The sequence below is a fragment of the Chrysemys picta genome, chromosome 25 (assembly GCF_011386835.1).
Source record: "Chrysemys picta bellii isolate R12L10 chromosome 25, ASM1138683v2, whole genome shotgun sequence".
Lineage (NCBI taxonomy): Eukaryota > Metazoa > Chordata > Testudines > Emydidae > Chrysemys > Chrysemys picta.
This window is the reverse complement of record NC_088815.1, coordinates 14294496-14311152: the sequence shown is the minus strand read 5'-3', so window position 1 is coordinate 14311152 and position 16657 is coordinate 14294496. Positions and strand designations below refer to the sequence as shown.

Sequence of the window (16657 nt, the reverse complement as noted above, 5' to 3'; positions counted from 1 at the left end):
TTAAAATATTGTGGAATCACAAAGGCTATTCAAAACACTTGGGTTTACCCACGTATCATGTAACTGGAGAAAATGAAAGAACTGAAATAGTGAACATTTTGGAGTACATTTGAGCATAATACAGGACCTGACTTTTCAGTGGTGCTGAGCAATGAAAACTCAGTTGAGGTCAAAGGAAGCTGTAGGCGCTCAGTATCTATGCAAAACGGGCTTTTGGTGTCCAATTTCTTCCACTGGACACTTGTGGGTAAGAGAGCTGTGGGTGAGAGCGTCCTCATTTTCAAAAGAGGGGTTTATATGCAAGAGGAGGCTGTTTCTACTGAATGGTCTCATTTGTCTCTTCCGCCACCATGACAATTTTACACTTTTTAGTATTTGACATTCAGTATCAAGATGCCTCTGAGCTGGATAAATATCATACTCATAAGTTTGGGGTGTGTTGTGTGTTTTTTGTACCAACGTCTGCTGATGAAAGAGCAAGCCTTCAAACTTACACAGAGCTCTTCTTGAGTTCTGTGTAAACTTGAAAGCTTGTCTCTTTCACCAATAGATGTTGGGCCAATAAAAGATATTACTTCACCCACCTTGTCTTTCATTGCTTCCACATCCATATGTATTATGAGTATTTGGAGAGACATGAGAAGACCATGTGAGAGGGTTGTGCCTTTCCCACAGTAATGCAATGTGTCCATATAAGAGTTGGGTATAGAACCTAAGAGTCCTGCTCCTTGTCCCATGCTCTAACTACTAGACACTTTGCCTTAGCACTTTATTGGAGCATGTGGTATGACTGGATCTGCTAGAGATTTTTAACTTATTCTCTGTGTAGTGGTGGTGGTGGGGGGTCTTGATTTGCCATTCAGAGCCGTGAAACCTGCCTCCCACTCCCTTCTGATTCATCTTCTTTGTGTTTTAAGGTCTGGGAGGAATGTAAAGCAATCTCTCACCAAAAATCAGGTCCAGATTACTTTAGGAGTCAGTCTTGCTTCACTGGCAAGAGGGTTTAATTATGTGACACCATAGCTCTGCTACACTTCCAGCTTTGCTAGACTACAGAATAAGAAAATTGAAAATAAACACAAGCCTTCCTTATTATAATGCAGATGGCCAATAAAATGAGTACACTTGTTTTAAAATACTGACCAAGAAAGTCAGCATGTTTACATTAAAAACAAAAACTCTAGTATAAGCAGATTTCAGAGTAACAGCCGTGTTAGTCTGTATCCGCAAAAAGAAGAACAGGAGTACTTGTGGCACCTTAGAGACTAACAAATTTATTAGAGCATAAGCTTTCGTGGACTACAGCCCACTGCATCCGAAGAAGTGGGCTGTAGTCCACGAAAGCTTATGCTCTAATAAATTTGTTAGTCTCTAAGGTGCCACAAGTACTCCTAGTATAAGCAGACTAGACAATATATTGGATTAGTAGAGTGGCCTTCTGTCTTGAGGCCTGGGTTCAAATTTCAATGGAAACTGCCAGCATAGCTATGCCGGCATAACCCTGTGATGTAGACGCACCCCTTCGGTCTGTGTAGGACCGACCACTACCTCTCCAAACAAAATTAGCCCCATCAACAGAAGCTGTCTTCTACACTGGGGGATTAGGTCAGCATAGCTGTGTCAGTGGGGGGGTGTATTTTTTTTCACATCTGTGACTGACCATAGTGCTGACTTAACATTTAAGCATAGACCAAGCTTTAGTCTGTGTGGGGCCATTTTTTGTGGCATCATTGTGAGATTGTTCATGGGCTACCTCAGAGTGGAGCAGTAAGGATGCTGCAGGCAAGAACTGGGGTGCTTTGGAAGAATTATATGATGAGGCCCAGAACTGGAATAGCAGGGGTTGCTGCATGTTAGAACGGAGGTCTGTTGGCTAAGCTATGTAGAAAATCTTGACAGCACCTGGCTTTCTTCCTGGACAGTGCTGTTAGTCCCTCACTTTCATGAACAGCAACGTTCACCCAACCTGTCTCCTATTTAAAAGCACATTGTTCTTCAAGATTTTAGTTTAAATGTGGCCTCATTGTGAACTAGCGGATGTCAGTTAGCCAAAAATATTCATTTATATTAAGTTTCCAAATAAAAGTTATGTAAAGAAACTTGTTGTGAGTCTACTTTTGCTTGCATAACATTTCCTATAGAGCTGTCTGAAATGACAATCTGGTATGCTGTAGATACAGGACCGTGACTTGATGGGAACAGGAGGTGTAAAATAGAACAGGAAATAAATTGTATGGTATAATTAACTACTCCACTGTCCCTCACTTCCAAACACACTAAACTTGTATATAAAAAGTGAATGCTGTGCTTTCCCTGAAGGGATGGGACGAGCAGAATAATAGATGCACTGCTGTGTTGTAATGTGAAATTAAAAGCACTGTCCCTTTAAGAGCAGTGATGCTCTCCCAGACTTGTGTTTTGGAATGCCAGCAGCAGTCTTGCAGACACATTGCTGCTGCTGCTTTTGCTGTCGTGTCTCTGTGAGGGTTAACAACACTTCAGCTTGTTGTCTGGAACCGGTTCAGACTGGTTTTCTAGAAAGTGCTTTGTCTCTCAGACTGAATCCTGGGAAGGGTCATGTGGAGCCCAGTGATGTCATGGGATCAAAAACTGACTCAGCTTTTTTTAATCAGATGTGGGTCTGCAGGTACAGTGAAATGGCAGACTGAAATGCCAAAGCTCACCAAAAGCAAAAGTTTCTGACTTTGGCATACAACGAGTTAACTGTGATCCCACAGGAGTTAAGCACTTCCTGTGCAGCGAGTGGAAAAGCCTGGCTCATTAATTAAAGAGAGAAGAAAGTATCAACTTAAATATTACAATGGCAGTGCCTTAATCTCTAGTGGCAAACTGGAAGGAAACATGGAAGAGATTCTCTTCGCTCAGGGCATGGTAGTCCTTTCCCCACAACGTCGGATTCCTGAAATTTGCAATCTGATACAAGTACTAGAAATTCATGGTAAAAATCCCCCCCAAAACTCTAATCCTAGATTAAAAAGTAGAAAAAAATTGCCTCATTTGCATGTGAGGCAAATAAAAAGAAAATCTTCCCCCTTTTTCAATAAACAACCAAACTTTTCGTTTCAGTTGTATTCCTGTACAATCTCCTGCATTCTGTTACAAGATATTTTTAGAGTTTACATTTTACAACTATAGTTGCTTTAAATAAAAAAGTGTTGAGTAACTCTGTAGTAACTTCAGACTAAAATCTACTCTAAGGATAGGGTGAGTAAGTGCACTGCAATACTTTAATTGCTCTTTCAGGATTTCTTCTTTTGCAGCACCATCCTATCTTGGCCTTTTTTTGAAATTAACAGTTGATTTATTTTTCTCAAAATGCATTTTACTGATTTCTCTCTTCTCTTCCCTCCCCCCCCCCCCCCCACTTTCTTCTCTCTTCCTCCCCCAACCCCCCAGAGCTTCACAATGACAGAGGAAGCATGCAGGACACGAAGTCAGAAGCGAGCACTAGAACGAGAAATAACCCAAAATGACGTGGACAGTAAAAAAATTAAAATGGACAAAGGACTCTTGGGAACAGATATAAAGACTGAAAGTGACATTAAAATAAAGACTGATCCTGGAGCTGGGAAAGTCCAAGGATTATTAAAAGGAGGGGAGGTAAAAGCAACTATTAAAGTGGAGGTGCAGACAGGTGATGAACCTGTTGACATGAGTACCTCAAAAAGGTGAGTGGCTACCTGCTGTCATGCTTCCATATTTGAACTACCTGTGCAACAAAATGTGGGGAAATAGCCTGTTGAATAGCTCTATTGATTATCACTTGGAATAGACTTTTGGGCTTTTTAATCTATGGGATGGCTAAAAGAGTGAAGTATATACTCTACCTCTGAAATGGGTTGGTTTGTGTTTCAATTTAGCATTCCTCTTAAGATCAGCCATGGTGCTGTAGCCTCAAAAGTAGCTGTTGCTTGTTCTACCCATGAGTATTGCCGTTGTGGCAGAAGCTGTAAAAGATTAATTACTGAAATGGGGAAATATGACCTTGAGTGAAGGAGTGGATGCAAACCATAAAGGGGGTGCACTCTCTAAGCAGCTGACTCTCTAGAGGTTACTTCCATGTGGTAAGAGCTTCTTGTGTCCATAATCGTGTGGGTGATGTAGGTAAGGAGGGATAGCTTGTCTCTGACTATTAAAAAGGGAAGTGGTTTTGGTGCATCTTACTGTTGTCTTCAGAGCTATTGAGGGAAAAAGTTGTTGGTTTAAAAGTTACTAATGATTTAGGGTGCCTCCATTGTTTTTAAGTGACCCATCTGATCCCTTTAAAGGGCACTGGTTTTGCAAAAGGTAAGTGCTTAGTACTTTTTGAAAATCAGTCGCCTTTCAATTTAAGATTTCTTAAATTAAACACCTAAAAATGGAAGTATCCAAAATCGTTGGCCGTTTTGGAAAATCTTATCCTTGTTGTGCCAGTCTAAGGCTTTTCATACACACACATCACATGAAATAAGAATTATATTAGTAATCTTTAGTATATGGAAACATTTTTTTATTCATAATCACCACCAAAAAACTGGTTTATAGACATCCATTCTATTCTGTATGCTGTCTATCCTCGGGTTCATTATGTGCTAAGACTACAGATGATCATGTTATCCTGACTTTTTTTAGTTTTTGTTGCAAAGGACAGACCTGAATATTTTTCATTTTTAGGATGCAATGTGGTCTAGTGTTTGGAGTATGGAAGAGGAAGACAGGACTCCTGGGTCCTGTTCCTAGCACTGCCACTGACAACTGACTTTCCCAAGATTAAACTAACTTCTTGTGTTCGTTTCCCTATCTGCAAAATGGGTTAAATATTCCCAATATTGTTGCAAGTCTAAAAAGTGTATAAAATTATTTCCTTGCCTGATGGGTGCTATAGAAGTGTAAATTATTAACTTGTTTCACATGTTGGAACAGAAACTTGAAGTTCCTGTCAAGTATGCAAATTCTCATGTATTAAATGTGTATTGTCCACCACTCTAGCTTAAAAAAATAGTACATACGCCCTTACTCCATAATTGTAACTAGTCTATGAATTATTCAGCTTTCCTCTGCTTCTGCTGCTTAAATAAAAAACTATCTGCTGCTTATAACAATGAATTTGTCCAAATGTCACTTTCAGCAATATATCCAATATACTAGGTTTCTTCTAGTAACTTGGATTGACTGTTGGACATGTTCTGCTTCTTCCATAAACTCACTGGTAAAAGTGGCATCTTCAGAGCTTGCTCATGGTGATATTTAGGAAGTACTTGTATGTCTGATGAAAGTTGTGTTGATGATTTTCATACAATATCCTTTAGGGAGGGGTACTACTGTAGATAGATGGCTCCTATGTAAGGGAATTTCTTTTCTGTTTCTCAAAGAATGAGAGTAGGTGGCGGGGCCAGATGCTAAATAAGGGTAAACCTTTTCAGAAGGTAGTAACACCTTTGTGGCATTATCACTGCATGTCAACTAGCATAGTTGTGTTCAGTTCTCTTAAAGGGGAAAGCATAGTCTAGTGGTTTAAAACACAAGGCTGTAAACTGGACTGCAAGGGTTCTGATCCTCGCTCTGTAACAAACTTCCTGTGTAAACCTAAGCACGTCACTTTAAAAAGGACAGTGTCTGCTAGAAGTCTAGTGAATCTTCTTTTTAAAACGTTTAATTTCTCATGCGACACTTGCCCCTGAGTCCCCTTGACGATTTTTGTGGCTTTATAAATACTTTCCAATCTTTTGATAAATGTCTTTCTGCTCCCCCTTTGTGGTGTGGGAAAACCTATACAAACTAGACTTTGAGGGAGAGAATCCATGCTCAGCTTTCTAGAGAGCTTGTTTTTTAAAAAAAAATTATATATATAGAAAACCTGAGACACCCCTTCATTGTATGGTATCTCTGCTGCAGCAAATGATGGTAGGATTTTTCTATTTTCTAAATGGGAGGGAAGGCTTACTTGTGTAAGAATGTCCCTGTGTTGGAGGCCTAATTCAAAACCCACTGAAGTTTTGATGGGAATCTTTCAGTTGACTTCAATGGGATTTGGATGAGGTCCTAGATTACCAAGTACAGATAGTATAGGTTATGATTATATTGTTTTGACCATGCTTTTTAAGTGGAGGAGTAAAATATTGGCATTTCTTACGTATGGAAGATGAATCTGAACAATTCTGCAGACTTTACAAGTAGTATCTCTGCCTCCCTGCTCCCCACCTCTCTGTCCAAAATAGACGACAATTTCTTAAGCTTTCAAGATGTGATGTAGGGCATGTAGATGGCAATCAAGACCTATATCTGGGCACATAGAGGATCTTTACATCTTGGCAAGTGCAATAGCTGATCTAAAATGTATGATTCCACTGAATAAATTTGATCCCTAGCTTGCGCTTTTTTTTTTAAGTCCATTTTTGTAGGTAACTACATGGCATTTTGGTGAAAGGCTCTTGAAGTTTCAAGAGTCCTGTGGCACCTTATAGACTAACAGATGTATTGGAGCATAAGCTTTCATGGCTGAATACCCACTTCGTCAGATGCATTTACAGATCCAGACTAACACGGCTACCCCTCTGATACTTTCTCCTTAGTGTGCCTGAATGTATTCCTTCAGACATTACTCCACCATCTTAATGTTTCACCTGAGTTTTTGTGTAGATTTACAAAAAAAAAAAAAAAAAAATTCATGGAATTGACATGTCTGTGAATTTTGATGGTCAAAATTCTGTGACGTATTCATGGTAGCAATGGGTTTAAAAACTCCATGTGTGACATATATTCTCTTGTATCTCCACACACATCATTTAGCGACAAATACAAAAGAAATGGTACATTAGCTGAAGTAAATATCTAACTGAGAAGTGTAGCTAAAACTAAAAATAATTATTGGAACACTTGTCCTTAATCCTGTGAGCCCTTATGTTCCACTTGGCTCTATAACATCCTGAGGTTGTGTTATATGCATCCGAAGAAGTGGGCTGTAGTCCACGAAAGCTTATGCTCTAATAAATGTGTTAGTCTCTAAGGTGCCACAAGGACTCCTGTTCTTTTTGCGGATCCAGACTAACACGGCTGCTGCTCTGACACCTGAGGTTGTTTGGTTGTTCAAAACACAATTCTTCCTTTGATCAAAATCAAAGTGTGGATGAGTTTTACAATTTGCATTTCATGTAGTGGAGGCTAAAGTCATTGATCCCCTTAGCAGCAAACTTATTTACTTATTTTTTAAATTGCCTCCTGACACACCCTCTGTTTTTTTTAAGATCCTGCTTTCTTTAAATTACGTGCAGGCTGGCTGGCGTTAGCCACTGCTTGTTTGTCTAAATGAAAATTGCTAGGAAAAATGAGGGTGGGGAATCTGAAGGCTTCCCAACAGTTATGGCTTTCTTCCAACTAGCCCATCCTAATTTGTATTTATCTGTATACAGCAACTTTTATTTCAGGATTTACTTAGATATCTTCCAGGGGGGCAGGTGTTGGTGAAAGTTTCTGTTGTCTGAGAACTGCAATGGCTAGTTCTGGGGAAATTGCACGAGTCAGAGTATCAAGTCATTCTTTTGTTATATAGTGAAATGTAAAATAACTGTACATATTAAACACACCAGGTGTCAGGATTACATTAAAGTTAGCGTAATGGTTGTGGTCTGAAGTGCATTGTGAGAGACATGGCACTAAATTCCCAGCCCTTCCCCTACACCACTCCCCATGCTATTTGGGAAAGGGAAATACCCCCTCTATAGGAATGGTATACAGTTCTTGTCTTGGATTGATGGTTGCTGCAATATGGGCTCTTAATTGTGAGTGAAATGGAGAGATTCTAAAAACTAAGATGGAAACATGGAGCATACATAGTAGAGAAGGAGGAGAGAACCAAATTAAGTTCAAGTCAAACCCACAAAGGTATGAAATTCTGAATGAAGACTATATGCTTAACCCAACACCTTTTGTATGTAAGTAGTTCGGAGTACAGAAGTAGTTTGTTTCCCTGGGAGTTGTCTTAATTTTTATCTGACAGGGTATGGTCTTGAACATGCTGTATTGTATTGTTCTGCTTCATTATGTACAGCAGACTGGGAACAAAATTAAATGTCTCAAAAATTGTGATCCTTGAAGTGTCTGCACACAGCACTTCCAAAGAACAGGATTTTAGTAAAACTCTGCTTCCCTAGTGTGATGGTATAGTGCATGTGGGAAGTGAAGATCCCAGAGTGACAGTAGGAAGAGGAGGGTCAGTAGTAAAGAGGGAGAGAGATGAAAGAGGATACATAACTATATGTAAAAACTTTTGAAGAACCATTTAATGGCCATATTTACAACTGCAGTTATCCTTGTGCTAGGCATACTATGTAGAATTTAAAATCAAGTCTTCTCAGTATCATAGTCTGAGTCCTTTTTAAAAACAATTTTTTTATGCCTTAAGCATGCTGTACTTTTGCCCAAGGCTGTCTGTTGGATCACCCTAGCATACTGCATTACATGCTGTACTTTTTCAAAATAGGATACTTCAATTGTTTTGTTTCAAAAAAGAAACCTTTAAAATGGGGCAAGTCCAGTGACGGTGCTTTACCCTATTGAACAAAAAACCATTCCAATTAGGCTATTTCAGGCTTAATACAATATTAAGAAACACTACTTAAACATAGTTCTTGTTAAACTGGCTTCCTGCTCTGGTCAGCCACTGTGCATGGGGCCAGACTATGCTAGAACAGTGGCTCTAGAATGTGTTCTTAAGCACACTTTTAACACCATACACTTTGACTAGCCAAACCATGTTGGTAACTGGTTCAGCTGGAACTGGGTGTAATTGACATTTTTAATATATGGCTGCTGGCACAGTATAAATTGGGCCTCCATATTTCCAGTTTACCTCATGTACAACATGGCCTATTTCTCTACCAAGACTCGCTAATAGATTGTGTGTTGTGAGGTTCACGTACAAAACAGCTGAGTTAAAGGATGCTGTGGAAAACCTGATTTACAGGTTTCTTGCTTTTGTGAACTTGTCTGCCTTATTTTAAAATGCAAGGCCAGCTCCATTAAATCTTTTTTTTTTTTTTTTTTTTTTTTTTTTTTTTGGGGTGTGTAGTGATGGGAAAGGAGTAAACTTTACTGATGTTTCGTTTCAGTAATTATTGTACCACTACATCCAGAGACTTACATTAACATTTTGGATTCATTTTTAGACATTACATCTCCAAAAACTCACTTAATGTCGTTCCTTGTTATCTTCTGCCACCTTCCTCCTTGCATCTCCCCCGCCCCCCAAAGACATTGGAAGTAGGCGAGGTTGTTGGGTGGAATAAGGGGTGGGGGAGAACCTGTTCCATACTTCAATATATAATATTGCTGGGGGTTAGGCATTAGTCCTGAGTGACAGTTACTCTGATATCTCATTTACTTCCTAGTAGGAGAAGATGTATTGCTCAGATGTCATGGAATTGTAGATCATAGGATGAGAGAAATTACACATTCCACAAATTTTTTTATGCTTACCGTCTGAGTGTTTTTTTTTTTTTTTTTTCTCAACTCTCCTTTTTGTTTCATGTCATATGCCATTGTGGCATGAGTTATATGAACCAGTTAACTTATCCAGCTTGGGCTTTGTTACATTATTATCAGTTAATTCTGGGTTGTTATTTAGCTTTTATTTTAAAAATCTGGGATCTGAATTGAAAAAAAAACAAGATATGCTTTTGGCACTTGTTCCGTTAAATCAACTGTAATTGGGTTGTCACTCTTGGTGTCCATTTCATTATTGCCCTGTACAAGATGGACAATGAGGAACTGGGCCCTTTAACTCTTCTAGGCTTAAAATTTAAAGGGCTATCAGCTCTTATCTGAGAGCCATTCCCCTGTCTTAAGAATATAAGAATGGCCATACTGGGTCATACCAAAGGTCCACCCAGCCCAGTATCGTATCTACTGAAAGTGGCCAATGCCAGGTGCCCCAGAGGGAGTGAACTTAACAGGTAATGATCAAGTGATCTCTCTCCTGCCATCCAGCTCCACCCTCTGACAGACAGAGGCTGGGACACCATTCCTTACCCATCCTGGCTAATAGCCATTAATGGGCTTAACCTCCACAAATTTATCTAGTTCTCTTTTAAACCTTGTTATAATCCTAGCCTTCACAACCTCCTCAGGCAAGGAGTTCCACATGTTGACTGTGCGCTGTGTGAAGAAGAACTTCCTTGTATTTGTTTTAAACCTGCTGCCCATTAATTTATTTGGTGGCCCCTAGTTCTTATATTATGGGAACAAGTAAATAACTTTTCCTTATTCACTTTCTCCAATAGTGTGCCACTTTCTTAAAAGAGCTGTGTCTACTTACACAGGGCTGAATTTGACCTAGTGACATTCAAAGAAGGTACTTTATTGCCACTATAATATAACAAAGCAAAAATAATCCCCAAACCACCCAATCTCAAGCAGAGCTTTGCATGACCTGAAAAGAGAGCTGCCAATCTGTTTTACGTGGAAGATGTTCAGATGAACAGTAGTAAAAAATTGTGAGTTCTGTATTTAGTGGCATTTAATGGTCCATGTCACTGTTGAGTGCTACAAAAATTACCATTTGCATTGCAATGGTGATATTGTGAATGAGGCCTTCCTGAATGGAGAAGCAGAGGGATCCAGGAAACAGAGGATCACTGTTTTTACAAATAGCTTCCTAGCTGAAGTGATTCTCCCATGTGTTTGGGTTTTATAACTTAAACTAAAACTGCTAAAATTATTTTTCTCATCCTATAAAACTAGTCATTTTGAGGGTTAAAAGTGCCTCTTTTTGATAGTCTAGGTTTTACTGCAGGAACTTTATGCCAGGTAACAACCTACCACAAAGCATCATTTGTTTGATAGTTGTTTCTTTGTGGGAGAGAGGATGGGGTTTAGATCAGAATTTTTAAGCAGGTAATATGGCCAGCTGGTGGAAGACATTTGGACTTCTGAATTTTGGGTTACTGCTTGTAACCTGCATCTTGCTACAGAGCTCATCTCTCCCATGCTGCAACTTGTGACTTTCATGTTCCCGGCCCCTTCTTTTACTTCTACTGCAGGTCAACAGTTATAAGTGTAATTTAGAAACAAATAAGGGGGAGTTTTAAAGTGAGAAGGGATGTTAGTTGGAAGAGTAACTGAAATTGCATTTTGTGGCACTGTTAGGATCTTGATCATCCTGGCGCAGTCCATTTTGGATTATGCGTCTGTACTCGTCTGTGGAGACAGCAGACTTATTTGTTAAATTGTTAAAAGGTCTTGGATCTCTTCCAATAATGTGCCACTAGGTACGTATAGTTACCACTGAGACTCTAAATAGCCTTTCCAGAGGTAGCCCTCCTTTGGAACTAAACTGGATGTACTTATTCTCTTTCTTTTCTCCATCCCAGCTCTCCGCATAAGCTTGTACCCTGCTGCTTCCTTATGTTTCTCGGTTTAGCCTGTTCTCTAATGCTCTACAAATATAGTTGATTAATATAATCTTGTATTGGGGACCATGACCAAAAAGCTAAATCTCAAAGAGCATCACCATTAATGATGTTTCAGATACGCACTCTAATGGACACAAGCACAACTTGTTCCATTTGCTGAACATTACATAGACACAGGGTTTCCCGACCCCTGCCATACAGCTGAAAAGGGTCTATTCTTGACTTCTTAGGAGGAAAGAGGGAGCCAGTACAACAGTTGTCTGTCACGAGGTACTTTGGGCCTCAGATGTATCATCTTCAAGACAAAAGCATAATTAATCTGCCTCTGTCCCAACTAAATGGAAGAGAGCCTCCAAGAATAGACTTTGTCACCATAAGTCTATTGAATTGGATGACCCTCTGTTCTTTACTGAAGTCAACAAATGTAGGTTGGCCCTGTTGGGAGTTATGCTTTTTGTCTAAAGAGCAGTTGTCTACCAAATTTCTGCTGGAGGAGCGAGGAGACTCTAGGATACTTCGGATTGATCTTTCTTCTTGTAAAACAAATATGTCTAACTCTAAAATGTTCGGACGGATGGATCTAAATTAGAGGGAGGGTGGCCTCCAGCCTTAGATAGTGGGCTGTGACTTGGGTGGTCTGTGTTCTCTTTCCAGCCGCCGCACAGACTTTATATGAACTTTGGTAAATCTGGGGAAATTGAAGCACACGATCTGTAAAATAGAAATACTTCTCTACCTCAAAGGGGTGTTCTGATCATCATCTTTTTTGCAGGCACTGTGTATTATGATGTCAAGTATCAGGGGTAGCTGTGTTAGTCTGTTTGGGGTATTATGATGACTGTCATAGGCATTTCTATCAGTGAACAAAAATGGAGGATGAGATTTTCAAAGCAGTCTAAAGGATTTAGATGCATCTTCTGTGAATGGAAGCTACGTGTCTAAAACACCCAAATTGCTTTTTAAAATCTTAGCTGGAAGCTCCATTCCTTTCAGCAGCTCAAAAATTTTACAAGAAATCTTTCCTAGAAGCATTTTGGAAGCAACTGGATGTAGAGAGGTCCACACAAGACACAGGTTCAAAAAGAAGGCTTAAACTCTTTTTTTGTTATGCCTATGAGCATGTTTTAATTGCTGTAGCCCCTTAGATAGCTGTACATTCATTTCTAGGCAGATGAAAATAGATCCATCCTCCTGAGCCTGGCTTCTAACGTGGACACCAATGGACGGGAACACAGAAGCTGGTCTAAAGAGGCTTTATAAAACCTCCTGGGAGCATTAGAGAACTTTCAGTTAAAGGGTCTGACTCCAGAAACTAAAGATTCACTGTCTGTGTTCAGTGTTGTAGCTGGCAAAGTGTTGATACTTGCATTGTCTCTCTCACACACACACACACACACACACTCACACACGTTAATAGAGTATAGCAAGCCTTTTTTTTTTTTTTTTTTTTTTTTAAAGAGGAGGACTATACTATGAAGATCTAGTCTGGATTCATACACTTCACAATCTTTTGCACTCTGGTCCACGATGTAATTGGTCACGTTGTTGACGTCTGAATAGATAAGCCAACCATGATATGAAAGATAAGCTTATTTTGGTTCTGTGAGCAAAACTTATTGCAAAATACTACTGAGAAGTGGTATTCCATGAGATCTGCAAGATCTCATATCATCAGAATTAAATCGCTCACCCATAAATAAACACTAGGTTTTTTTGTTTGGTTGGTTTTTTTGGTACTATAGAAGGATTCCTAAGTGTTTAACGTTCTGTAGAACAATAAAGAAGGCTACCTACCAAGTTGGACTTGTTTAGCAGAATTGGAAAAAGCAGGTATCTAGTCAATTAGATTTACTGTGTAGATTGGTGGGTGGTGGGTTTTTTTGTGTGTGTTTTTGAAATGAGGCCTCTTAAATTCAGGACACTAGAGAGGAAAAAGCCTGATTAAAATGTCCTCAGTCCTTCAAATTAAAAAGATGACCAGGTTATTCTGCTGTAGGTTGTCATTACTTGTACTTTGTTTCCGTCAGTTGACAGAATAATTAGTACTAGTGTATAAACTTGGAAAAAACAATTTAACAAGCAAATGATCCTTTCTCAGCTGCTCTCTTGCTCCAGTAAGAGAAACAAGGAAAGTTTGAGACCAATAATATTAGCTGAACAAATAGTAGGAAGTGGAATATGTAGTATGGTGACTCACAACAGTGCCATTTTTGTATAAATATCAGCCATTTTGTAACATAACCTGGGCTGGTGGTGAGGAAATTGCATAGATTCTAGAGGAACATTTTAAAGGGCAAGGAGGTAATGGTTAGCCAGTGGGGCTTGATACAACTTAAAATAAAACAAAAAAAATCACACGCTGTGTGTTCATTGTCTGTCTAAAGGAGGATGGTCCTTATTACAAAGCCAGAAGTTGTGAATTACCTTTTTCCCACACCAAGCCCCAATTCAAAAATTAGAGCTACTAACCCACAAAACAAACTAAATGCCTGCAACCTTTATTTAGTGAGTATTTATTTAATAAAAACCTCTGAACATGGAATCTTCATTTTGAATGCTTTGGGATTTATATGGCTATGATCTATTTTAAACCATTATTCAAAAAATACCCAAAACAATGGAATTTTTATCAAGCAATTGTTTATACCAAAGGTGTGACTGTTACAGTATGTGTCCCTCCCCCTGACAAATGTAGCTTGTAATGAGCACTCTAGAAGACCATTAACTAAATGGAGGTGCATGTTGGTAGAGTCTCTGAAAGAGAAGTGTTTTCATTACACTTCATTCTCCAATGTCCAAAACCGCTATTCACGTTAACAAGGCAATCTGATTTCCAATCCTGTTTCTTGGTTACTCTTGCACAGCTGTGTGTGAAGCCATTCTTTGGCTAGGTAGATGGGGATGGAGACTGTGAATGATTACTTGTATTTGAAATCCAGGTGATCAGTTTTAATATGGGGCCCTCTCTTGCGTGGATCTTAAAACTGTTCATAGTTAAGAACTTTAAATTATCTTCTCCCAGCTTGGAACCTGTAATGCCTGCTTATCTTACTGTCTTAATCTTGTCAACAAGTCACTTGATTTTTTCAAAGATGGTTTGATATCCAAATAACCACGATGAACACACTTCTAGAGCAAAATGTAGTCAGTAGAAATTTCATCCTTTTCTAACCAGCATATGCTGTTAGCGGATCTGATTAAAGAACTGTTCTACTGTAATAATTCTGTTACTCATGGTCTTTCAATAATTTCTACTTTGTTTTCTCATTCTCACCTTGCCTAAAAAGTAGAAAAGAACTTTTGTGTCCAAAAAAAACCACCTTTGGGTTTTTTTATTTTTATTTCAAGTGACTACTTGAAACTTGCTTCCATGACTAAATAGATAGACTTTTAAAAAGCCATAATGGACTAATGGTGTGTATTTTCAGAGTTTTGAAGCAAACCAGCAAATCAACTATAAGTTCTTAAACTTTAAAAACTAGTAGAGTAGTTGAGCATAACTCATTGCTGTACTGTTAGGTGAATAATTTTTTTTTCTATTGTGCAATACATGATGCTATTTATTAATAGTCTCAAGTGGGCAGCTGATCCAGGAAGTTTCTATAGTGCAAGGGCAGCCCCTTAAGCTTAAAGTCTGCTCCATTTTCTTACAGCACCTGAACCCTACCTCACTTTGTAAAATGAAGGCTATGTGTCACAAGCCGGTTAGAACTGGCTGTTGCTATGGTTTTCACGGTGGAAGGAACAGTTAAAGGGTCACATGTCCAGTGAGGGAAATGCCTTTCTCACATGACTCTTTGGTGGCCTGATTAGAATACAGGAAGTTAGCTCCCTGCTAGCTGTTATGATGCTGTGATAATTGATGGGGTGACATCACCCTTGCTACCCGTACATATTGATTATTCTTATGCCTGGTTGCTTTGAGAATTGAACGGTTAAAACAGGACCTTATGAGCTTTGTCAATGCACTATTCTCTGATTAGCAATGTTATCTTGAATTCAACTTCCTTTTGACAAATCAGGTTTAAGTATCTTCTGTTTTAAATGTGGCTAATCGCCTCTGAGAGTGATTCAGCAGACTTAAGTCTGCCAATAGAATTCTTCCAAACTACAATTGTTTCATACCCAAATTTGTGCCATATTTTGTCCCCTTGTGGAGGCCATTAGTGGGGATAAGACCTCCTTCTCCAAGAGGATAAAAAGATAATCCTTTCATATCAGAGTTGGGGGTTGTAGAAGTCTGAACTTAGTTCAAATGGGTTCTGTTTTCCGAAATCACATCTATTGGGCCTCACATGGAGATTTTGCAAAATCTCCTAGTGTGTTAATCACAGTAAACGTTCAGTGGCCCAGCTTGCTACTCGGAAGCTTACCTAAGTTGTTTCTTTCACAGCTACAGAAACCGATAGTCAGTAGTCGGATTTACTTTCATTTTACAAAATTGTGTTTAATTTTCAAGGTTGTATGACTTCAAATAGTTTGTGGCTTTTCTGGTGGGCGATAGAGAACTTCTGTTCTGCAACACAGTGTTCATAGCCATAATAACTACAGTCTGCATGGTACCTTGTGGCAGTACACTTGTAGAAGCCAGTTACACGTGAGGCACTTATCAAAAGGTGCTTGCATATCTTTACCCCCTGCAGAAGCATAATCTCAGACTCTACCCCCTTATTATTTTATAGAAGATCTATTGTATCTTTTAAAATACGTTGGATTAGGTTTAGCTACATGAAAAACTCTACAACTCTTCCAGATCAACACAAGGTTACATTACCTAAATTATGAGATTATTGCCTTAGTTAAGTGTTCTTTAAAAATCATTTTCAGATGATTTTTTTTCCACACTTCTTAGCAGGATGGGTAAAGTCAAATGCTGTTACTTGAGATGATGTACTTTAGACTTTGTACTGAGACCTTTTTTAACTTGAGTCTCTTGATGGCAAGCGCTCTTAATTTTTCTCTCCTTGTCTATCTTTTTAGTCAAGGCAACCAATTTAGTCTACCTTAGTCAGAGAAAAGCTCAGGCTTTAAAGCTTTCACCTGTGCCCCTGATGGTTATTTTTAAACCCCTTCAGAGTTGAAAGATTGGTTCACTGGCTCACTGTGCCCCCTAGAGGAAACTGAAACTCATTTTCTGCTCCTTTTCTACCAAGGTGGACAACTGCATTAAATGCAGTATTGAATATATGGCTATAGCTGAGAGACCAAAGACTGCTCTTTCTAGCAACCAGCTTTTAGTTTTCAGAAAA

General features: G+C 39.0%; 1 protein-coding gene across 21 annotated transcripts in view; it reads left to right on the top strand.

Annotated features, from left to right (window-relative positions):
• Positions 1–16657, top strand: part of GATAD2A (GATA zinc finger domain containing 2A) — a 113585-nt gene that overhangs the window by 72054 nt on the left and 24874 nt on the right. For all 21 annotated transcript variants that reach the window (XM_065578580.1, XM_065578581.1, XM_065578579.1 and 18 more), the window contains one exon: positions 3418–3689. In XM_065578580.1, the coding sequence (XP_065434652.1) occupies positions 3427–3689 (263 nt within the window). In that variant the 5' untranslated portion in view covers positions 3418–3426. The remainder of the gene's footprint in view (positions 1–3417; positions 3690–16657) is intronic.